The sequence below is a fragment of the Sus scrofa genome, chromosome 13 (assembly GCF_000003025.6).
Source record: "Sus scrofa isolate TJ Tabasco breed Duroc chromosome 13, Sscrofa11.1, whole genome shotgun sequence".
NCBI classification, from domain to species: Eukaryota; Metazoa; Chordata; class Mammalia; order Artiodactyla; family Suidae; genus Sus; species Sus scrofa.
Window position 1 is genome coordinate 109733904 of NC_010455.5, and position 25661 is coordinate 109759564.

Consider the following 25661-nt stretch of genomic DNA (forward strand, 5'->3'; position numbering starts at 1 on the left):
GCAGCATTCTGCAGAGCTGGCCCTGTGGCTCCATCCTCTGCTGGAATACTCACTCAACCCTCTCTGCAACAACATCAAACTCACTTGGTGTCCCTCCCACGTCCTTAGTAGGCTTCTCTGCTCGCTTTCCTCTCCTGCTCTAATTTTCAAAGAGTCTAGTTCCCGGACTCTTCCCTCAATGTACATGTCCATGACCATAAACCAGTCATTCCTATTCCCTTCCCCCACCCTCCTCTCTTGACCCCTCCTCTATGGTTCTTTCTAATATAATCCAACTGTAACCTTGGCATCACCACTGGCCACCTCATATGGATCTTAAATTACATCCTAAACTGACCTTATCCTCCTGCTCCCAAACCTGGTCCTCCACCTTCACCCTGATGCTCCAGTCTGATGTTGGGGAATCTTCTGTGACCACCTGCTCTCCACCATTGAAGATGTCTGATCAACTACCACATCCTGCACATATTTCAACCATGCCCACCTTCCCCAGTCCCCACCCAACCACCATCCCTCTAAAGCACCACCCTCTCTGGCCTGGACTAAGTGGTCTCTAGTCCACTCTGGCTTCCTTCCATCACTTTCTCTGCAGCAGCCAAAGTTTCATTTAAAAAACACAGATCTGATCATATCCCCTGGATTGAAACATGCTAATGACTTCTCACTATTCTTAGTACAGAATTTGAAATTCCTGAGCCAGGCTTACAAAGCCCTGCAACACTGTGCTGTGGCTTTCTTGCCTAGCATCCCTGCGGGGCCCTCTCACTTTCTTCAGCTGCATGCTGACCCTCAGCCCTCCAAGCCAGGTGAGGTTCCCACCATTCTTTTCCACACTAGCAGTCTAGCAATGACCATGAATGGTTATTTGGGTGGTCATTTGCCTAAAGGCTGTTTCCTTCTCATCTTCACAAGGGCAGACCATTCCCAACGCCCAGCATAGTTGCCCGCATAGTGGAGCTATGTTCACTAAATCTGTCATGTGACTGCCTGTAGGGATAGGAAAAAAGTTTTAATTTTGTTGTATACTTAAAAACAAAAAACAAACAAACAAAAAAAACCTTGAGTTGAGCCCAGTGTCCTTGAAAGACCTTGTCACCTGCAGTAAAAAAAATTAGAGGCTCATAGGAAGTTTTAGACTCAAGGTTCCCATTCTGTTCATCAGTGCTCCACTATAGCTGGCCAGTAAGATATTTAAACAATTTTTTTTCAAGTGACAGAATGAAAGCATGTAATCTCTTTCAGCTAGAGCTGATTGTTTTTACAACTGGATAACATTACAACGGACGTGAGGGCATCTAGTGAAATCTAGGTGGCTTAAAGAACTGAACACAATTCTCCAAAGAATAAAACTTACTACCATGGGCCAGAATGGTATTCCTGGGATCAATGTGATTCACTTCTGTGACTTCGAGATACTCTGCCCAGAATGAAGATACAGAAGGCACTCAGGAAGTTGAAATACATATGTTAACCACTAATATTACTTCAAAACTCTTGAGCAGAATCAAGCCATCACCACAAATCTGCTGCCCAAGGACAATCTGCAAAGATGACCAGAGTAGGCACCTCAACACCTCAAGGTCCTGACTCCTGGACCCTAACTCTGTGATGAAGGGTAAAACAAGCTGTGTATTGTCCAGGCCAAGTGACAGAAATGTGTTGAACTGAGTAAAAACAGAAGAAGCCCTCTTGGTACTTTCTTCTACTGATGGACCCATTCACTTCCGCTGGGTTTAATCAGATTCCTGGAATTTGGTTATAAATTGTACTTTATCATTGGTCAAAAGCAGAGTCATGTACCTACCATTTAATTGGCCTGAAACCACGTCCTTTTCATGAAGCTGATAAAAGACTCCATTCAGTGTACAGTGAGAGTCCTTCTAAGAATATACACATACTGATTTAGCAAACCACATGGTTACCTATAAATAGCAAAGGACAGGCAGGGATTCCTTAGAAATCTCTGGTAGGAGGTGACATCTGAGATCACTGAGAAAGTTGAAGCCAACATGGTCCCGTGTCACCACAGCGGTGTCTGAAGGGCCTTTATTTGGACAAAGGAATGTATTTCCCAGGATGCCAGCACAAGGCCACCCGACCCATAATAAAGTGAAATTCACAAGCCTAACACTGGGATTTAACTGCTTCTGTGTGACAACGTAGTGCAAATTCCTACTGGGGACAAGAAACACAGGTCACCGTAGGCCAGGGCAACAGATATGGATGGAATGCAGCAAGAGAAGGAGGTGGGAGAGGAGTCCCCAGCGGGGACAGACATTACTTAGGGGTTCAGAACTTACAGCCATCTGAGTATTTTTTCCCCTCTATTAAGCAATAAGGGTAAGATAAAGGATCAAAGATAAAGCCAGTATAATCTCTGATGCCCTGTGGCCATAGCATTCCCACTTCTTGTGAAAAGCCAGGGCACGTGCACACCAGTGCGTAGTGCAAAGTGTCTCTGTGCCACCTTCCATGTGCCCACGGGGACATAGAGGGTACACCTCTCTGGACACTCCTGCCCCACTCAGTCTGAGCTCTGACTTGTGTCTAACGGAGGGACTCCTGAAAATCCTGCAAAAGAACAGATACAAGGAGGCCTTGGCAGAAGGTCTGACTGGGTCCTGAGAGCCAGAATCCAGCTCAAACATGAGCACCTGCTGGGCGTGGCTTCTTTGACCTTGCTCAGAAATCCTTAAATTCTCAGCCTTAAAAGATATCAGAAGCAGAGGCCAGGGAAGATGCTGGAAAAGCATGCTGATTCTTGCTTACCAGGGGAGAGGCAGCAGAGACTCAGTGACAGTGGCTGGGTTCTGGAGTCCAATCCCCTAGATTTGAAATTTGGTTTTCTCTAAAGCTATGTGACATTTAGCAAGCTGTTAACCTCTCTGAGACTCAGTTGCTTTATCTTTAGACTGGGGAGTTTTGTGAGGATTCAATGAGACAATTCACATGAAGTACTGAACAGAGTACCTGTTTAATGGTTAAGTGCTTCCTAACTGTCAGAAATTGTTATTCTAGCAATTTGATGAAAAAAAAAATCATGTTTAAGTAAATCACACCAGGTATGTGGGGAAGAAAATCTAAAAAATAAAAGAAAACAATACAATGCATCCTCTGCTTACGTACCAATTGAGAGTCTAGGTTCAAAGGTCAAACATTCTTGTATTAAAATTAAAAAAGAAAAAGACGGAAATGCGTATAAATGTGTGTGTACATATATGTGTGTCTGTGCCGAGGTACATGCGTACATGTTTGCATTCTCAGTAGGTTAAATGTTTTCTGGGATGACAGTGGGGATTTTCTAGGATTACATGGTACGTGCCTTCAGCCTGAAACTAAGTGTAGCAAATCGTGAAAGAAGGAGCCCATTAGCCACACAGGGGAAAGGCAGACGGTCAAGATTTCCAGGGTGTGATGCTCCAGTGAGGTGAGGGCCTTGGGAAATGCTCTCAGAAGGAATAAACCACAGGCCAGAAAAGAAGCAGGAAAGGCAGGATTCAGGGCAGAGCCTGAGAGGGGAGAGAGGTTTGATCAGAAGTCGAAAGGAATAAGCTTTGCATCCAAACAGCAGAGGCCCTTGGTCCTCCAGAGACTGAAGGAAACGGTGCAGCACTTGGCTGGGGGCTGCACAAGAGGCTGCAGCCGGCCCGGTGGGCAGAAGGAGATGATATCCAGGCACAGCTGCAAAGAGCTGTCTGAGAATTTCTACTTGTGCCCAGGAGAGTAACTGGAGGTGATGCAGGCGCCTCCACTTCTACACTTCGTACTTCACTTCTGAGAGCTGGCTAATTTCCACCCACACCTCCCATCACCCTGCCTTTGCCTGCTCCTTTGAAGGCTTCTGCCTGCAGCCCTTCAGTGCTCCTGTCTACTCCAGCAGATTTCTGAGAACAGACAACGGCAGGTGAACCTCAAACCTTTCATGTACTGAGCATCCGTCACACGGACAACATCCTAGACTTAGACTGGAAAGCACTTCCTTTGCCTACTGCTGTCTGCAGATGTTTACAAGGTTCACAGTTCAAGGCTCTGATTACACACCTACACGTACTGCCTGCCTCAGGGCCCACACAGACGCAGAGCAAGGAGACCTGGGTGCAAATCCCAGCTTTGTACTTAATGGCTCTGCCACCTGGGACCAATTACTTCCATTCCCTGAACCTCAGTTTCCTTTTGTTAAATGGGGATTTGTGTACTCTGCAGGAGAGATAATGGATATGTACAAAGAGATGATAATAGGTGAGATCCTGGGTATAAGCCAAGCACCCCCGCTACCTGGCACACTAAAGTCACTCAATAATTGTAACTGTTGGGTATTATTGTTGCTGGTCTGCATACTAATATTCCAGGGACATAATGAGGTTGATGGGATTTATGGCAAAAACTGGAATGGAGGCCCTCACTGATTTAAACTGGGAAGGCTGGACGTGGATATACCATTTAAAAAGCAATCTGCTCCTGGAGTCTGCAATTCACCACCCTCTAGTTGCAGTTGCCACTTGACAGAGCAAGTGAATTGCTGTAAACTGTTAATGGGGAGCAAGATGGTGTTTGGGAAAAAATTACTATCCTATTACTGTGCAGTTAGTGAAACTTTCATCTGCCATCCAACTTCCCCAACAGCCAAGGTCTCTCAGCTTCCTGTCTAGAGGCTTTGATTTATCTAGCAGAGGAGAGAGGCCCCAGACCAAAGTTCTGGGAGGGAGGCTTTAATAAACATCTGTAAGACCCCATGGGTGAGAGCCTGGCCTCAGGACATGCCATGCAGGAAAGCATGGCTGGTGGCATGGGTTCCCACACAGATGACAGTAGACCTATTGAAGGCAAGTCTTGCCCACAAGATACAGGTCGGCCCCGGGCCTTGAGGCCTGTGTGGAAGGACTTGTGAAATACTTTCTCCAGTGTTCAGAAGAGTAGCAATGGAGTAGCAACAGACCAGCCCTGCTTTTCCACATTTGACATTTCACTTCTATGCCTATTCACTGTGATCTAGCTAACACCTATATTTCACTTCTCAATCACAGACTTGTCCATTCAAATATTAGTTCATTCATTCCACGAATATTTAGGAGGCATCTATTGTGTGACGGGCATTGTTTTAGATACTAGGTACATGACATAGAGATACGTAAGGGATAAAAGAGACAAAAATCCATTGTCCTTGGGGAGTTTGCATTCTAGTGGGGAGAGACAGACATATGAAAGAACATATAGATTACATGTGGTGGTGACAAGAGCTCTGTGAAAAAAATAAAGCTGGGAAGGGCAACAGGACCAGCTAGAGGGAGGGGTTGTGATTTTAAGAGAGGGGGTCAAGGAGGCATCAGTGAGAAGGAGATACCTGGGCAAGACTTGAAGGGGTTGAGACCTTCACTGGCTTTTCTGATGTGACCACACCAAGGTCACAGCACCTCCAGCAAGGGAAGTGTCCTGCTTGTAAGAGCATTTGGCAGCATCCTCCTTTGCAGTTCAGGTATGTGTGCCTGCCCGGAACAGGCAGTGCCCTGACTTCACCGGTGGGACCTGGGGACACGATGGACACCTAAGAAGGGACCCCAGCCACAAGATGTGGCCAGGCCGGCCCTCACCTCTTCCAACCGCCGCCGCTGCTCCTTCTGCTCCTCAATGCGCTTCTGGCGCTCGGCCAGCAGCTGCCGCTTGTGCTCCTCGTTCTCCCGCTGCTGCTGCTCCAGCTGCTGTCGCCGCAGTGCCTCGGACCGCTCCTTGTTGGCCAGCTGGAGCCTCAGGAAGTCCCGGCGCAGCGTCGACTCCCCAGGCAGGTTCAGGATGGAGCTGTGAGCAGGAGAGACACATCAAAGGCGGCACGAGGTTGGGGGCGGAGGGGCTGCCCAGGGTCCCAAAGGAGCAGAGCTGGGCCTCACTCACCTGCGGGGGAAGTGGCCATGGAGCTCAAGCGCGGGCTCTCAGACCCTCTGTTATCGCCACTGCTCCTCCGCCCCCGCCCAAAAGACAGTCCAGGTAAGAGAGGTACGTCCAGTCTCCCTGCAGTGTGACCACTGCACGCATCTGCTGTCTTCATCCGCACAGGGATGCCACATTCCTGGAGTCTTCCTCTCTTAGCGCCACCGTCCACACTGCTCCCTCACTCTCTGTTTCTAAAAGCTTTAGTGAGTCCGCAAGCCCCCAGCCCCAGACAGGCTTGTTTTCACATTCAAGAAAGATAAGGACTAAGCCAGCAATAAAATGGACAATGGGGAGCAGTGAGGGGGCCTGCTCTACTTAGATGGGTACATCATGCTCACCCATACCACCTCCTTGAACCACTCACAGTTACAGGCTGCTCAGTTTTGCATAGTAGCCCAAGGAGATGGGAAATGGTTCCTACTGGTTCATACAGACCTAGTCCTTTTAATCTTTTGGGTAGCTTCCACTTGAAATAAATCCATTAAATAATTACTGAGCACCTGCTATGTGGCAGGCACTGGAATAGGCTCTAGGAGATACAGAAATAGGTAAATAAATTCTCTCTCTAGTTAGTTTCTTGTGGAGGAACAAGGCAAATTATTATAAACAGCATAATTTCAGATATTCACAGAAGACAGACAAGTATAATAGTTTCAGAGTGACAGGGTCAGGGCGCTGGGGTGATGGTGCTGGGGTGAGGATGAAGGGCTCTCTGCTTTAGCTGGGGTGACCAGGGAAGACCTCTCTGAAAAGGTGACAGTGGAGCTGAGCACCAAATGATGAAGAGGCAGTCACATGAAGAGGTAGGGAGGGACCTTCCAGGCAGAAGGGAAGGCACGTTTAGAGGCCTGCTGTGAGGATGGGACCTTATAGGGGTGGCCTTTTAGAGGGACAGAACCCAAACCAGTCTTCTCAGAGTAAACAAGAGGACGTCAGAGGAAGGATAAAGAGGTTAATACAAGTGGCGGTAGATGCCACTCATGGAAAGCTTATTAGCAGAAGAGTATCAAGACCAGATTGGTTTGGCTGCCTAATAGATGATATTCTGCGGGGGTTACACGGGCAAGTAAGGACCCTACTTGGTCAGATACCACAGTGGCTTTGGGGTGGAGGCTTTAACCAGGTAGGAATGGTGGGGATGGAGGCTGGGAGAAGCATTTTGGGACAGAGTTAATGACACCTGTTGATGGATCTAATGTGTGGAATGAGGGATGACCTGCAGGCTTTTCCTTGGCATCTGGGCTGGGATGGTGAGGCAAACTGGGGACGACAGGGGAGGAGCAAGTGTGGTGGCTGACAAGGGGATCATTCTGTCTTGGAGAGGGGGTGGCATGCTGTGAGATACTGCCATGACATGGCAGTAGACAGTGCTTAGATCCTACTAACAAGCCTCATTTAAAACTACTGCTTTTGTGTAGAACGCTAAACACCCCCCAGACAACAGGGGTGACCTACTCTGGGCAAAGGCAGCCAGGCTTTGGGAACCCAACTTCACAGGTGCATGAGGATGCTCCGTTGATTAATATTAACTGATGTTGCATCAATCTCAGGCCACCTGAGCTGTCTTAGTGACTCAATCATTAACTCGGTGTGTGACCTGGTTGCCATCATTGGGCTGTTACCTCATTTCTAAAGTGACATAACCACTGTCCCTTTCTACTTTTCAGGATTTCAGTAAGATTAATTAGATGTGTCCATAAAATAGGACTTGGAACATAATCTTCAATGTGATATAATGACGCGTTACAATTATAGAAGTGTTAGGAGGTGGCCAGGTTACCCACTACGTGACACCCAACAGGTGGTTTAGCAAGTGTTATCTAAGACAAGGTTCTCAGCTCCACAGAGAGTAGTCAGACAGGCTGACGTGCCTGTCTGGGGGAGCTTTGGAACAAGAGTGTACAACTTCTCTAAAAGCAGGGCATTGGGTCCTCTGCTTGATAAGAATGTTCATTTTCCATGTCACTACTTGGCAGGCAGCATCCTTATGCAGCTAAACTGGGGGCGGCCAACATGTGAAGTATCCAGATGGAAGGAAAGAATTCTCTTGTCTTTGACCTTGAAAATTCCTAGAGCAGCTGAAGAAAGAAAAACTAATGGCCCTGTAAGCTCAGTCCTGTCCTCTTCCAGGAGTTTTAGCAATAATCCAGCTTGGTAAGGCTGAGTTAGCTTAGAAATAGAACACACTGGCTCACGCTAGCAGCCGTGGCTGAGCTGGCCCCTTTCCTGGCTCAGAATCTGCCCCAGTGGTATAGGAACTGCTCCTTCTTGAGTACTGGGATCGCTCCTTAGATGGCTAGAGGATGGGGACTGTATACCCCAGTGACCCTTCTGCTTTGTGCATTTCCCCCAATAAATTTCAGTTCACATGCACAATGCATCGCCATGGCGTGCTTGCCTTTAGCAAACTGGCACCAGCTGATTTCTCTTAAAGAGAGAATTCCTGGCTGTGTGAGCACACTGGCATTAATTATTTATAAACACAGACCAGGAGAGAGTCAGAATCAAAGTCAAGTGAAATTCAAAACGCAGGGATAATGCTAATAAAGCAGCACTTGATTCTGGGGTCCAACATGGGACAACAGGACCAGGCATGGAAGTTTCTATTTAGGGGTCACCTCTGGAATATAATTCAATTTCCTGGAAACAGTCTCCCACCTTGGATTAGGTGGTGGTGAAACTACCAAGGCATGTGACGACGAAGGCAGTGACTGCCGAAAGTCTCAGAAGGTCTGAAGCAATGGACTGAAGAACTCAACATACCACTTAGGTCTCCAGAAAACTGCCATTTTAGGTAACTTTAGTCCTATACTTACCCAAATAAATGCCTCCTACCCATTCTACACACTTACATATGTGAGGAAACAAGGAAATAAATCTTGGAGGACAAGATAAAGAATATGCTGATTTCCATGTTCTTGTATGAGTGTGCCCAGGGAAAATTTTCCTACACTAATGAATGTTTGTGAGCAATAAATTAAGGAAGACCACTCTGTTAGAGTTTTAAAAATGAACCCATTTACCAAGAGGAGGTGAATTGCACACAATCCCGATTCCAAACATGGGAACGAGCGGAGGGCTTCTGCTTGCCTACCTGGGCTCTCCAGAGTCATTCTCCTCCTCTTCCTCCTCGCTCCCGCTGTACTCATACTCCGTCTCATCTGAGGAGAGACCCATGGACTGTCAGTGAGCAAAGAGACGCTACTGCTTAGGAAGCCCAGCCCTTGTGTCAGGTCCTTGGTGCTGCCCCAAGACAGGCTCCAGACCTCCTGACCTGTGACCCAGCAGTTCCCAAGAGCTGGATTCAAGCAAGTGGCATGAGCCTCCAAGGTGACTCTATAGAGACTTCTCCCTAATGCCCGATGTACACATCAAAGTGAGACCAGAAGCTGAAAAATAACTCTTCAGTTTGTGTTAATTTCCATTATAGGGACACCTAATCCAATTTTTAATGGGCCTTCTGGTAACTTATTGACAGCAGCAATCTTTTTGGGGAGCGGGAGGAGGGGCTGTCCCCATAGCATGTGGAAGTTCCCGGGTCTGAAATCAGGGGTTGAACCAGAGCCACAGCAGTGACCACACCAGATCCTTAACCCCTAGGCCACCATCAAACTCCTTAAAATCATTTCTTAATAGTTATTTTATTATGACTCCTGTGGACTCAAAAGTTGCCTTTAGATAGCTTAATACCAGAAAGAAACTTTTGACAACATGTGCTATTAAAAATAGAGAGTTACATGCATTTTGATGGACTTACCGGGGAGATTCATTTAATTCACTAATATAATAATAATGTTAACTAAGCAAGTTAACATGCAATAATGACTAAGATTGATTCCATGCTTTGGAGAAGATTAGCACCTAACAGGCAAGATGGACAAGCAAATCATCAGAATCTCCATGATTATGGAGAAGAAAGAGAACTCATCTTTCTTGGATATTTCCCAGGCTGGTCACTGTGCTGGGTACTTTACATATGCTTTTTCATGGATTTCCCAAAGCAATCCTTTAACATAATATCCCTTTGCAAGCAAAGATACTGAGAGTACAAACAGTTAAGTAATATGACCCATGTCATCTCAATAAATCTGAGATTTGGACTTAGAATTCAGTCCAGAATTTTTCCAACTTTATAATTAGTGTTCTTCCCAACACACTATATACTAAATACAAGTACTTAAAAGAGTAGTGAGATATCAGAGAAAGGAGCAGCTAAGGCCATGGGTCATAATGGGGGAGGGGAAGAGTGAAGTCTTTGAGGAGGAAAGGAGCTGGACCTTGGAAGGTCAGGAGCTCTTTTCCAGGCAGATGGTGACTGAAAGTGGTGGGGAAGGAACAGTACAAGCAACATAACCACCTGAGTAAGGCTGACAGTGTTATAATGCATGGAAGTTCAGGAAACACCCAGATGCCAGTGGCTAGATGTCTGGTGTGAGAGAGCAGATGGAGTGAGAAAGGCTAGCAGGTCTGATGTGGCCTGCTTTTCTTCATATACATCATACTGAGGACTTTTCTGTGGGCAATGGGGAGCCTTTGGAAGAGCTTTTCATTTGAAGCAAGGGAGGTTGTCTCGGTGCTACCACTCCTGCATAACTTCAAGTTAGTAATTACAACTTTGAAGACAAATGCGCACCCCTAAAAAGGAAATGAAACTGCAATTTGGTTATGTTGCCACCAGGAGGTAGCAGTTACATGATGAGAACTGGTGAATTTGATCATGAATTTTTTTCCCTTCAGAGATCTTATTTTATTTTTTTTAATTAAAGTATAATTGATTTAAACACACTTTGCTTACCTGACTATTTAGCCACTAAAGGGATGATGAAAGGAAGTCAAAGCATGATGATGATTTTTTTTTTTTTGTCTTTTTAGGGCTGCACCCCTGGCATATGGAGGTTCCCAGGCTAGGGGTTGAATTAGAGCTGTAGCTCCTGGCCTACTCCACAGCCACAGCAATACCAGATCCAAGCCACGTCTGCAACCTACACCACAGCTCACGGCAACGCCGGAACCTTATCCCACTGAGTGAGGCCAGGGATCAAACCTGCATCCTCGTGGATGCTAGTCAGGTTCGTTTACACCGAGCCAAGATGGAAACTCCCAAAGCATGATGATTTCAAGTGTATTTTAAAAAATCACATAAAAATTAGTTTCGTCTATTTAGATATGTGTGAAGTTTAGAGGCTACTTATTTTTTAAAGTATAATTTCACCCAAAATGTAAGGAAACTTCATAAAGTATTTTAATATTCCACTTTGAAAATTTAATATTCCAAACTTTCCTGAAATGAATCAACAGAGAGTTCAAAGTAAAGTGCAGAAATTTTACCTATTAAAGGGAATTATAGCAAGGAAAAGCACACAATTAATCTAATTATTTCTACTCTCTAGGGTAAAACTTTCATTGGTCAGGCTTCTCAACTGTAATACTTCACCAGAATCCAGCATGATTGCTTTTATATTACTGGCTTAAATTAACATTCATCAACATATCTTAAGGAAAAAAATAATATCAGGTTAAAAGAATCATAAAGCAGTACACATTAAAATTTTTTTGATTCTACCAAAAGCTGGTCTTAGAGCTATGAAGAGAGTGAAAAAGTATAAGAAGGAGCAAATTAAGACATTTAATCAAATGAAGCAACTGGAATGAAGTCTCACTTGAATAATACTTTTTCTTGGGGAGCGAACAAAAAGGAGGGCTAAGTCTAAACAGAATTAGGTTCCTGAAATCACCATGCAACTCTTGAGTATACCTACTACTGAGAATCTTACTCTTCTATTCTGCAGAGAAGGAATACATTAAAAATGGTCTATTTTCATGGGATGATAAGTTCTGAGCCACATTCCGGAGTGTGCCCTAAATATGAAAATGACCCAAGGCTCAAGCTTTACCCATTCTTACATGTCAGAAGTAGAGGTCACAGGATCTCAGAAAGTAACCGTGAATAGTACTGAAAAATTATAGGTCAGTAAAGAATTGTCTAAATAAGAATAGCTTATATTTATTGAGTACATGTATGTGCCAGACATTGTATTAAGCATTTTCCATGCATTTAATCTTTGTAACAATGCCAGACAATACTAATTATTATACCTCCAATTCCTGGTATAAAGATTATAAAGATGAGAAAGCTGGGATGAAGTTCACATAACCATTAAGGGGTAGAAGGAGAATTTGAACTCAGAATTTGAGTCTGAAAACAAGAGAATGAACACAACTAACTCTTGATACCTTCAGAAAAATAAAATTTCTTTTTTTGAGAAGTTGACCTTTAATGGCTGCATGTCTGATACACTGCCCTAAACTATTCCTTCTAAAATTTTGACTTCTTGGAGTGGCCTAAGACCACTATTAATAAATAGCAGTTGAAAAACGAGTCCTGGCCCTGTCTGACCTTGACGCATCCATTTCTCTCCAAGCCCAGTTCCTCCAGCCCGGGCTGCCCTCCCAGCCCTTTGCTTCTGATTGACACCTCATCCCTCTCCACCCACTAATAACTGGCAATGGGCCTCACTTTTGGCTTTGCCTCGTAACCTCCTGCTCCTCAGGGCAATCTGCTCACATGTTTTCCTAAGTCCCCGAGGCTGGCAGCAAAGGAGAAATTTGGAGCTTCACTGAAGCTTCCTTTTCCCTTAGCCTCTGCTGATCTTACCTCTGCCCAGTCTTGACTCCTACACTGCTCACACTGCCCCATCCCTAGGACTCTGCTTATACCCTGCCAGGTCATCACAGATATTAACTGCAGAGGCAAAGAGAAAGGGAAAATCAAATAAAAGGAGGGTTGAATCTCTATTCAACCAACTAGGACACAGTCCCAGGACCCTGAGTTTGGACTCATTGGTCCTTTCCAATGACGTGGTAAGAAGGCACCGTGGGGAGGTCTTGTGGCTCAGAGGGTTAAGAACCCCACATTCTCTCTGTGAGGATGTAGGTTTGATCCTTGGGCTTGCTCGGTAGATTAAGGATCTGGCATTGCTGTGAGCTATGGTGTAGGTTGCTGACACACATCAGATCTGGCGTTACTGCGGCTGTGGCGTAGGCCTCAGTTGTGACTCCGATTTGACCCCAGCCTTGGGAACTTACATGTGCCGCAGGTATGGCCATAAAAAGAAAAAAAGAAAGAAAGACAGAAAAGGCAGTGTGGTATAACAGCTACAGCCATAACAGAGTTTTTGAATCTGTAAAAGTGCATTTTCATTAAACAAGTGCATTAAGTAATCTTCCAGTTCAAAATGCGATGTTCCAAATAGCAAGCCTGGCAACCTCTTTTATATCACTGTGACTATAAGAAAAGTCATTTTGACTTCCAAATAACTAAATTAGAATGAGCCTCAGAACACAAAAACTTAAATGTTGAAGAGTGCCAGGACTGAAAAATGTCAACTAGATGGGTTCTTTTTTAAGGCTGCCTGTCTTCTGTAGATTTTTTTTTTGTCTTTGAAACATGAATATTCATTCGAATTAAGAAAATCACTTGTCATACCAAACCACTTCATAGTATCACTCAACATGACTTTGTTCAGTGCCTGGAAAAGGGACTATTTCTCACAGTTCTATTCTTTACTGACAGATTTCATCTCAGCAGCTTCCCTCCGCTGATATCCACAGGCTGTGATCCCAGAGGCAGCCCTTCACCATAAAGAATAATGCAGTCCTACAGAGTTCCAGTAGTGGCATAGTGGAAACGAATCTGACTAGGAACCATGAGGTTGCGAGTTGGATCCCTGACCTTGCTCAGCTGGTTAAGGATCTGGTGTTGCCATGAGCTGGGGTGTAGGTCGCAGATGCGGCTCGGATCCTGCATTGCTATGGCTCTGGTGTAGACCGGTAGCTACAGCTCCGATTAGACCCCTAGCCTGGGAACCTCCATATGCCTTGGGTGCGGCCCTAAAAGGACAAAAGACAAAAGACAAAAAAAAAAAAAAAAAAAAAAAAAAAGAATACTTAAAGAATAATGCAGCCCTCTTGGAAATTCTGCAGTCACCTCCCAATACACCAAGGGCCTGTGACTCATTCTGTCTTTTGTTTCCCTTGCTGAAATACAGGTGAGCATCTCACCTTTCTCTCCCCGCTTCTTCTTTGTTCTATCAATATGGTCCTTGAGCTGGATGCGGACCTGTCGTTCATTAGGTTGATCGCGGATAAACGGATGCTTCATCAGTTGTTCTGTTGCGGGTCTCTGGCTGTGATTCTTTACCAAGCAGCTCTCAATAAAGGACTGGAATTTTTTTGACCTGCCAAACAGAAGAGATGAACCCATACGTAAAAAGACAATCCGTAGAAAAGCAAGCTTATATTTTCTGAAATGCTAGAATGAAAAAAAAAAGGTCCAATCAGCTATGTAGGGGTCAACCAATCACAAAGTAGGTCTAGCTTTTCATTAGACATTAGGAGTTCAAAGGCACCATCACCATCATAGCTCAGGCAGTGCATGGCAGTTACATTGTGAAAGCGTTTTTTCCGCAGTTTATACAGAATATCACATGGAAGACCAATAGGCATCAGAGAAGAGAAAGACCCTGATGAGAACCACTGTTTGGAAGGTCTGTTGGACTGAAGGAACCAGAGCTAGATCTTCAAGAACTAGGAGAAAATCATTCTTGGGAAAGGATAGTTCAGGGAGGTAGGCAATCAGTGAAAACCTAATAGCATACTATATGTCAGGGGACACTGAGGTGAGTTGTCTAAATGAGGAAGAAAATGCAAGCTGGGAAAAGTAAAACCAGGGTGGAAGAGGTAAGGGGGAGTACACTTTGTAGAAATGAGCAAGATTCTTATACGGCATGTTTTTTCATTGGTGATTTCAGTCACTTTGGAACTCTGCTTTCCAAGAATAAAAATAGGATGTGTGCGCATGTCTGCTATTAATCCACCGACTGGAAAAACTAACTTTAAGGGGCTAAGTTCATAAGCAAATTTATCTCCTTCTAGAAAGGCATCGTTTCCTCAGGAATAAACCCTGTCCCAGAGATTCCTCGGGGCTGGGGAAAGCTGGCGAGTGACACCAGCATTTAGGGTAAAGTTCACAACGTGGTAGAAGTTAATGGTGGACTTCAGCTATGATTCAGGAGTTGGGCATGCGTGTTCTTGCTGAAAGTTTCTAGAAATTGTTCAGCATCATAAATAATTAAGCTCATGACTCTATAGCATGCCTTTCCCAGGTGTTCCACTGGCAGCACTGCACGTTGTCCTCAGAGTCCATGGGGGAACCAGAGTCACTCTTCTCAGTGTCCCAGCCCTGCTCAGGAATGCAACCATTTTGTGCTCTCTGTTGCCCCCCTGTGGAGAATTCGGGAGTTACAGGAGAAGATCAACAGCCAGCTTTCCCACACTTCCCAGCAGGCGAGATACACAGTTTTCAGGCTGGAAAAGTGTCCTCACCACATGGAACACAGCGGCAGGCATGTTCTTCAGGATTCAGATGTGAGAGGGCACTGGTATACGCACTGCTCTCCATGATTGCCCGAGTCAAAAAACACATTGCACTCTGTGTTTTTCAAAGTAGTACTAAATTATTGGTCTTTTTTTCCACCTTAAATTTCTAGGCAATGATCGAACTTTTAAATCATTTAACATAGAAATAAAAGTCACCTGCCATGCTTGGGGTCAGCGGGGGATGTATCAGGATTGGCAACACTGTGGACTAGAAATGGTACCTCCCTCTAGGTCCTTCAGCCCACATTTCTGCTTCCCCTACACTGGAAATTCTCCCCAGAGCTGGGACATAATTGAGCCATCTTTGTATCACAAGCACACTGCATGCTTGACAAATGAATGCATGAGTGATTATTGGCTGAGAGTTCTGGACAAGAGCTGTAATGTGGCTATGTTCAAATACGTCCTTGTAAGGGACAGAAAGGAAGACTTGGAGAGATTTTTTCTCTTTCTAGGGCCACACCCGTGGCATATGGAAGTTCCCAGACTAGGGGTTGAATTGGAACTACAGCTGCTGGCCTATAACACAGCTACAGCAACACCAGATCTGAACCGCTTTCTGCAACCTACACCACAGTTCACTGCAACGCCGGGTCCTTAACCCAGGGATTAAGTGGTGCCAGGGATCGAACCCAATTCCTCATGGATACTAGTTGGGTTCATTACTGCTGACCCACAAAGGTAACTCCCAAGAAGGTATTATTTAATATGCCCTCTTTCTAGCCATCAGGTTACTCTGTAGAGGTGCTAATGTGATATCATCTAAGGAGGGACCTTGCAAAAAACAATAACAACAACAAAACCATAACAAAATAATGGAATAAACTGAAGTGAGTAAGGTTAACCTGCATAAATAAATAGACAAACTCCACACGGTACTCTTCTAGGTAGAAAATCAGTACTAAAAAGATAAGCGCAAAACCAAAGGAAGACAGAAAGCTATTAAATATTCACCAAGAATGCAAATGGAAGTTCTCTTTTTTCCTGCTTGCAACTAGAAGGAAGAGCGTGCTTTTTTATAAAGTGCTCAACTATTCATTAGGGGATGATAAATAAATCACACCCAATTTAAAAATGAGATTCAGACTTAATAGACTGTACATTCCAATCCCCAATACCCACACCTAACAAAAATCAGAGACCTCTCCAAAATGAAAGTGTTCAGGGAGTTTAACGGAACCAGCTATATAGCACAGAGCCCTTTTTCCAGGATCTCTCTTGGTGGGCAGGAACCTCAAGAGATATTTAAGAGAAAAATTTTATGGGTCAAGACTGCAGATCTATGAAGCTGGCAGTCTACTGCCCATCTTCTGGAAATGGTTCTGCTTGAAGAGAAAGTAATGCTTACTTAAAACAAACCTTCAAAGAAAGATTTCTTGTCTTCTATTTAAGTTAGTGTGTCCAAAGGATCGATATGCTTAATTACACATTTAATTAAAAGTAAAAACACTTCACCTATGTTGAACATCACCTGACTCTTTGCTGAGAGGCCTAATGGGTTTAAAGTACATTTATATAACTTTATTGTTTCAATCTCGGCTGGTTCTATCTCTTTAGGAAAAAAAAAAAAAAAAGTCAAAGATTAGTCATACTAATTTCCCAAGGGTTGGCATGAAGAGATAAATGTTAGTGAATGGTGCTTACAGTCTGAGGCACTGGCTCTTCTAATGCCAGTGTCACTGAGTACTTTATCCTCCCAGATTTTTCCTGTTTATATATTAAATTGTGTTGGAGGAATTAAAAAATGCCTCAGTGGTTATTACATTACTCACTATAACCAGCTGGGCTAAAAGTTTTTGGTAATAATCTTCAGACTCCCTAAATGCAGTCTGATCTTTAAAATCTGCTTTTGCCCAGAACTATGCTTTTTCTCTATGCTTACTAACTCAGTGATTTGGGGCAGATTACTTGATTTTTCTGTCCCATAGTTTCCCTGGCTGCAAATGGAATATGGTTAGTACTTATCTCAAAAGACTGTGTGGTAATCAAATGAGTTAATTCATGCAAAATACTTAGCTGTGCCCACTATATCATAAATGTTGTATGTGTGTTTGCTATTATTATTATTACTATGATGACAATGTCCCCCAAACTTCTGACAATCTCTAGACCTAAAGAACAGGAAGATCTGCCTTAAGGGCTATGAGTAGAAACTTGAAGGTGCTTTTCTCTACTTGTGTTGAACCAAATAATACAGAGTTCTTTAAGGGAGTTATTTACATGCATTAGGATTAGAAGCATTAGCGGGAAGGGACCATTTTCTCCAAGGAGACTGAAAAGAAAGGTTATTTCTAAAAGTTTGCATAGCAATTTTCATTTTGATTTTAATGAAGTCCAAAGTTATACTCCTACGAGCAAGTAAAGTCTCTCTGAAATACTTTCTGATATTTCCTTTCTATTATCATTATTTTCTTTAGTGCCCTCCACCTCGTTCCCTGCCCCCTCGAGAAAGAGCATTGCCATTTCTAAAACAAAACTGCTTGATAACCTAAGCAAGAATCAGAACTGGCAAGTCATAAACTTACAGAATGGTTGTAAGCTTTGGAGTAAAAGCAGAGGGCTAGGATTCCAGGCTGGGAGGAGCCTGGGACTCAGGATAAGCCACTTAACCTGAGCAGGCCTCCTGCCTGGAGCATCCGTGGTTTGGACCAGGGATCTTATTCCTTGTTCCAGTGATAAGCAGATATGAGTTTTCTAATGAGCTCGATGGAATGCTGCTTTGCCTGTGTGGAATCTTCGCGTTTAAAGGGCATGTGAAAAGGACAAGAGCGACCATCTTTCACAGGAACAAAGTCACCCCAGAGACCCCGGGAAGGAAGCTATGCCCCTGAGTGTCCCTGTGAGGGTGAGGGAGCCAGGGTGAGCAGGGTGGGAGGAGATGGGAGAGGAATTCTTTTGAAGGAGATGGTCACCCAGGCGGGTTGAATCCTAACCCTGGAGCAGGAGAGACTGGAGGACAACACAGGCATCCCCCTACACTGCTCAGTGGTGACCTGGAGACCCACGGGGAGAGCATCCTTCTCTGCTGATTCAACGGGGTGAGAACCCTCTTGGAGGCCTAACTGTCAAATGCCTGAGCCTGACTGGAGCCCTGACCATACGACTTCCTGGGGCGGAGGCCACTCCTCCCCCTGCTGCTGAGGAAGGACCAGACTGGCTCCTGCTCTCGGTGATGCTCTGCTCTCCTCCCACAATGAATGGGGGAAGGAGCACTGCTGCTGCCTCTCTGTCCCTAACGTGAAGGCTTGGGGAAAAGTGCTCATACTAAGGGACTCGTATAGCTCCTCTACCACTTTACCCTTGAAATTTTTTTCTGGCTTTTTTAAAAAAATTGAAGTATATTGTTGTATTAGTTTCAAATGTACAGCAAAGTGACTAACATATATATATGTATGTATCTATCTATCTATATATATATAGATACTTTTTATTATATATATTCTTTGTATTTTCAGATTCTTTTCCATTATAGGTTATTACAAGATATTGAGTATAGGTCCCTATGCTATACAATAGGACCTTATTTTAACCTTGAATTTTAAGAGGCCAAATGATGCGCCATAGGTTACAAACTTGGGAAACAAAGACTGTGCAGCCTTGTGCAAAGAGCATAACCTTCCTAAGCCTCAGATGCTCATCCGTGAAATAAGGACTCAGAGCATCTGTTGGGCAGGGTTGTGCTTAAAAAAAAAAAGGGTTATTATATGAAATTATGTGTGTGAAACTTTTGAAAATTGTAAAGCACTACAGAATTTAAAGAAGATTTCATTCGATAAAAATATAGAAGAGTAAATATATAATTTACACATATCAAATATAATATAGTTGCTAAGTCTACAACTACATGTGCCTTGTATGCCTTGTATGTGGTAAATTCAGTCAAGTTCCTCGGAAGTGACCCTCTGCTGAATGTTTTCAGGAAGACTTCACTGCTGTCTCTGCACAATGGTGCCCCCTTTGGCATTTGTTGGAATATACACTGGGAACATCTGACAACTCATTCAGGTAAATAATAGGTGGACATAAAAGAACATTTTAGAGTTCTGTTTCTTCTGGGGGAAAGGCGGGAAAAAAAGGAAAAGCATAATAGAAATATTTTACTTTCTCTCAAACCCTAACCTATTTTAAATCTCTTTGGACCTGATCGTTCAAGACAAAGAACTCTGAAGTGCCTAAATATTCACTTAAAAACTGGAATTCTACTGCAGAGAAACGGGAGGCTCACCAAGTGTGTTGTGGCCAGGGGCTGCACAGCCATCTTTATAAAAAGGCTGGGTTCTGAATGAGAAAGGGTTTTTGCTCCTCCCACTTGCTCTTCAACAGCCAAGTCACTTTCTCTCCCCCTGCCTGGCGGTGTGGACTCTGGCTCCTTCCGAGCTAGGGAAGGGCGAGCAAGGAGGCTGGGTGAGATGAAGGTGGCCAGGCCTCCTCACTGGTCCTAGCCTGACCCCGCTCTCTGCAGCATCCTCAAAATTAGCTCTCACTGCCGAAGATCTGAAACAGACAAGTCAGCCTGTATTTCTCCCAAGTCTGTATTTCTCAAACAAGGTCAGAGCAGGGGCTGGTCACTCATTTTCCTGAGGGGCCAGATGGCCAAAAGGTAGTACGGACCAGAAATAAGAGGAAAACTGGATCAGTGTGGAGATCAACAGATTTCAACATCTGGGTTGGGGCGAGGAAGGACTAGCTCTCACCCTGAAAGGGAGTGGGAACCCCTCCATAGGGAAGAATTACTGTACCTTTGTTGAAAAAAAAAAAAAAAAAAAGGTCAGAAATCTCCATGTGATGTTCAAGCACCAGATTTTTTAAATGTTGGCAATTAATACAAATAATTCTGAAATGTGGTGTGTGTGGCCACACTTTGCCAGGCAAATAGCACACATGTGGATGGTTGCTTTGTCCTCTGGGGAGGAGCTTGAAACACCTGTTCAGCAGCCGTGAAGAAGGAGGAGGGAGGGAGGGAACAGGGCAAGTGAAGCCCACTGGACACAGCACCCTCCCCCCCACCCCGGAAGGTCTGGCATGAAGGATAAGCAGAAAGCTGGCAGAGGGCTTGCAAGTGCCACTGAAGCTGCCAACTCCTCCCTGGGAGTCTGTTCTAGGAAGAAGGGAGGAAGCAGGGCTTCTGGGCTCCTGTGGATCACATGTTGTGTGGTACCCAATGGAAGGCTGTTGCTGGGGAGAGAGTGACTGTCTCACACCACGGTGACCCTCCAGAGAGGGGAGGAGGGATGCTCTGTCTCCTGTTACCAATAGCAACTTGCTCTCTCCCTGCACAGCCACCGGCAACTCACTCAGAGGCTGTCGTCTCTTCTGGTTGTTTCCTTTGCCTCTCTCTGTGCAGTACGCCTTCCTCTTGTTCTTCCAGGGTTGCTATGTCACTCCCAGTTGATGGCATTAATTAAGATTGCTCAAGAATAGTGGAGGGTGACCCTGGGAGTGGGCGCATGAGAACGAGGGGGCTTCAGTCAGGGGCCCGATTGTGGAGCAGTATGAATAGGAGCAGAAGGGTGTTGTCCCTTCATGCTGAAACTACCTAGACTATGTCTCTAGAAAAGGCCAGAGACCATAAGTGGTCCAGGAATTGGCCCTAGGGCAAAGGGAATCAGGACTGAGGACATATCAGGAAGGATATACCATGCCCACAGGGGTCTGGGAAGGATCAATGAGTTTTTGTTACAGAATGTTAAGACACAAGGACCCTGATGTAAGTGCATAAAAAAGTCAAAAGTCCAACTTCCAGCCTAACCTGTAGAATTCAGTTTGCAAATTCTGGTTAATCGTACACTACCAACACAACTTTTACCACACCCTTACACCATCCATACAAATATTCATTTAGTATTTTTCTTTAAATTAAGTCACCTTTTATGTGAATTAGTTTATTAAAGGGAACAATTCTATCACAGCCCCCAAATAAGAAGCCGGTATCACCTGTCCTACAAAAAAAGCCATAGTTAAAAACAAACATGATAAATGTTCATGCACAAAGCAGTGAAATCGTCTCTCATAAATGTGTAGGTGCACTTAGGGAATTATTGTCTTAAGGAACAGAGGAAAAGTTAGCCCATTAGATAAGATGCTCTGAGCTGCCAGGAAAGATATTACTCGGACTGATCAGTCAAAGTGTTTCCACGTTATTACTTGGGTCCTGCTGCTCATTTTAGCTAAAACCTTCTTACCTTGAAGGTGTGAAGAGAAGACTTAGTGTGTAAACAGTAGGTACTCAGTATGTACTTTAAGATGTCAGGACAGCACGTGGGAAGTCACTCACCAAGTCTTAGTACATATCAGTCTAATCTTGTCAGCAGGACCTCAGGATTTGAGCTCATCCAAAAGCCAATCACAGAAAACCCTGCCCTCAGATCTGCAAGATGATGAAGACCAGACTCACCACTTCTTAGACTTCAGCCGAGGCGCGGGGTTCCGGGGGATGAGGAAGAGGGCTCTCATGGGGTGCATGTCACACAGAGCTGCAAGAGACCGAGACAAGGGCCAGCTTGGGTTAGGGGGCCAAACCCAGGCCCAGCCTGGCCTCACTGTGCAGCTACTGCTGCCAGTGGCTCCCTGAGTCCAGGCAGGACCAGTGAGCAGAGCCAGGAGATCATAAAGCTTCTGTTTGGCGAGCATTTTAATGAGCTGATTACCGAGTCTCATAAAATCCGACACATTTCAACTAGAGATTGTTAACACCTCTACTTTCACTTTATTGTTAAGGAAAACAAGGTAAAGGTTCCATCCCCTTTGCTTTGCTATAAATAACCATCTAAGACACTAAGTAAACAACATCAAGATCACAACTGCAATGGAGCCATAAGTTATTTTTAATTAGCAAAATTGCAAGTCATAAAATAAAAGATATTGGATAACTCATGGTCTATTTCTCATACACTAAAGGCAGGGTTATCATTTGGGTTTTTGGACTATAAAACACTAGTCTAGAAGGACTTTCTCTGTGTATTTCCAAACACCTTGAACAGCTTATTCAGGCTTTTCATGATGGGTTTTTTGGCTTTGTTTCATTCAATGGTTTCAAGAAGACCAGAGGATTAAGGCAGAGGGAGTCTGGCACAAGACATAGAAAAATATCTCAACTTGTAAAGATGACATTATCATTTATAGTGAAAACACCCCTACATTCTTATTTTAATCAAAATATTTCACTAGCTTACTTTGCAAACATCTGGGAGGATCTTTTCCTTTGTGCCTAGACTAAAGCTATATGCTCCCTAAGGCTAAAGGGTTCAATGGATAGAAGTTTATTTTTAGCCCTCTCTACTATCCATTAAAAATGATAATATGGCTAAGATTGCCATATATTGTTCTTCTGATTCATAAAAGCCTACTATTAGCATTGTGCATGAGGGGAATTTTGTCAACAAACACTCCAAATCAAGCATGCTACAGATGGATTCTATCAACTCTGGAGTGAGAAATAAAAAGAGTCTGATTAACTTGAGGATAAAAAGTGCTATAAGCATATATGAGCACAGGGACATGCCAGGCAAATAAGGGGATTGTTTTGGTCTGGGTCCTCTGAAAAGCAGACACCCGGGTGGTATTTGACATGAGAGGATACTATGGGGGTTGAGAAGGGGGCATTCCTGCTTGAAAGGAAATAGAGAGGAAGCCTGGGAAGGCTGGGAGAGGGGTCAGATTGCTATGCAAGTCTACAGGAAGTAAAGGCAAAAGAAAGAAAAAGTAGGTGGAAGTGTGCTCCACTGTCCTGCAGTCCAAGGAAATTCAATGAGTGAGGCCAAGGAGCTGTCTTCCAGGAAAGGCGTTAACAGTCTTTGGGTCACTGGGAGAAGGGGCCCTTGGGAGCTGCAGCCTCCTTGCCTTCCTGGCAGCCACCCCTTGTCAGTTGCACTGTCTGGTTAGTTGCACTCCTGCGCCCCTGGCCCCTAGTCAGGAGTCTCTGAGGCGCAGGCTCATGGCTACCCCAGAGGCTGGTGGAGGCGCTCTGCAGCGCCAGTATTCCAGACCTCAAGGAATCGGAGAGGTTTTCCTGGTATCCAGAGCTGGCCACTCTGCCTCAAAAAAGCAAGGAAATCTAAAAAGCTAAACATCGGTATTCTAACTGGAGCGAGAGCAATCGAGTACAAATATTCTCATGACCCATGCACTGAAAATCGGCTTTGAATTTTCATTATGTTGGAGTTCAGCATCTCTGTGGTTTGGTCCCAGTTTGATGTTGGGCATCGAGGTGTTCAGGAATAAACTAGACACTGGATCTATAAAACAAACAAGATTCCTCAACATTTGCTTTCCTTTTCTTTCTTGTTTCCCCTCATAAATACAAGATCTTCACACCACTCTGAAACGAAGGGATTCCTGGCTGATTTAAGATGACTCTGCTTTCTAAATACGACAGCTCGAGTCCATGTGGGGCTTGGTGCAGCAGAAGTGAAGCGACTGCAGCTCCTGGCAAGGAAGCGTCAGGACCTGCAGAGCAGACCAGCAACAGATTTCACCCAGAGGAAGTTACTTACGGGGAGCACCTTCTGCCATCTCAATAGCGGTGATTCCCAGAGACCACAAATCACTCTGAAAAAGAAGAAAGGTACAGACATATGCATAAAAGCAGTCAACAAAGGATAACCTGGCTAAACCTGGTAATGGCTTCAGAACCGCCCATGGGGAAGCTCTCCAGCCATCTCCTTACAAGCTGATTTTGTCCACTGAGCTTAAAAGCAGGAACAGTCTCATTCACTTTTCATTAATAATACCTTTCACAGGTCCTGACATGCGGTGCGTTTTCAATAAATCTATGAAAAGTGAATAGAAGTTTTAAACATTAATTTATCACTGAAATTTATCTATTGATTGAACCATAAGAAACTGCTGCTCAATCGAGGTATAACTGTCATATAATTAACTTCACATATTCAGAGTGTACCGTTTGAAAGGCTGTGGCATGTGTAGACATCTGTGAAACCATCACCACAGTCAAGAAAGTAACACATCATCACTCCAAAAGGTCTCACCTGCCCCTTTGTCATCTCTCCTCCTGCCCTTCCTGTCCCCAATCCCAGTTCCTATTCTGAGGCAACCACTGATCTGTTTTCTGTCACTATGGATGTAATTTGCATCTTCTAAAGTTTTGTATAAAATAAAATCTTCTGGTTTCTTTCACTTAGCATAATGTATTTAAGCTTGATCCACATTGCAGCATGAATCAGTACATCATATGGATAGACTACAATTTGTCCATGCACTTGTTGATGGACATTTGGGTTGTTTCCAGTCAACATCATTAAAAATAAAGCTGCTACCCTGCTCTTTTTGGCAGTACATATACTAAAATTGGAAAGACACAGGGAAGATTGGCATGGCCTCTGCGCAAGGATGACATGCAAATTCATAAGCATTCCATGTTTTAATGGAGGATAATGTGAGAAAAAGAATGTATTTATCTATGTGTGTGTGTGTGTGTGTGTGTGACTGGGTCACTTTGCTCTATAGTCAAAAACTGACAGAACACTGTAAACCAACTATAATGGAAAAAATAAAAATCACTAAAAAATGAAATGAAAAAATAAATAAAAGAATAAAAATAAAAATAAAGCTTCATGTACTCATGTACAAGTCTTTGTAAGGATATATGCTTTTATTTCTTCTAAGTAAGTACCTAGAAGTGAAATGGCTGAGTCATATAGAAGATGCATATTTATAGTCAATTTTTTTAACATACAGAAACCATAATTTCGTACCATTTAACTAAACGAGATGAGGACAGGGAAGCTCTCGGATGGTGGTGCTCACTGCTATATCTCAGTGCTTAGAGCAGATGATATATTTATTGAAAGAGTGAACAATACATTTTATCTTGTAAGTACACGAACATGTAAAATAGAAACCCTATACCCTACAGTCTTTCTTCGTCTCAGACTGACTTTTATGCTCTTATCAGAAATTTCTAGGCCAAAACCTCCACCTCTACATGTGCAATCTCCAATCTCCATCTAACAACATGCTTCTCCCCCACTCTGTGTCTGTGGCTTAGCAGTTTCTAAACACTGCATAGAAGGGTGACAAGTCAAGAGATGGGAAAACCAGGTTAGGAAACCCCAAAATGATTGGTAAGAAACCATGTACAATTTGGTTCAATGGCCCACAATCCTGATAAAGACTCTCACCCTCCTTTCACTTTAAATATATCTTGCATTTTGTACAAAATTCTGAAGTCTCCCCTGGAACCTCACTCATATTTCAGAGATTCAAGCTAAGTTTCCTTGCAATTTCCATCAAACACAGGTCAAGGACACACAGAAAGGAGATGGAACTGGAAGCAAGCT

General features: G+C 44.0%; 1 protein-coding gene across 21 annotated transcripts in view; it reads right to left on the bottom strand.

The window, feature by feature from the left end:
• TNIK (TRAF2 and NCK interacting kinase) overlaps positions 1–25661 on the bottom strand; it is a 409498-nt gene that overhangs the window by 91056 nt on the left and 292781 nt on the right. For all 21 annotated transcript variants that reach the window (XM_021071173.1, XM_021071170.1, XM_021071167.1 and 18 more), the window contains 5 exons: positions 23856–23910; positions 21758–21836; positions 13987–14162; positions 9020–9086; positions 5589–5793 (listed from right to left, as the gene is read on the bottom strand). In XM_021071173.1, the coding sequence (XP_020926832.1) occupies positions 5589–5793; positions 9020–9086; positions 13987–14162; positions 21758–21836; positions 23856–23910 (582 nt within the window). The remainder of the gene's footprint in view (positions 1–5588; positions 5794–9019; positions 9087–13986; positions 14163–21757; positions 21837–23855; positions 23911–25661) is intronic.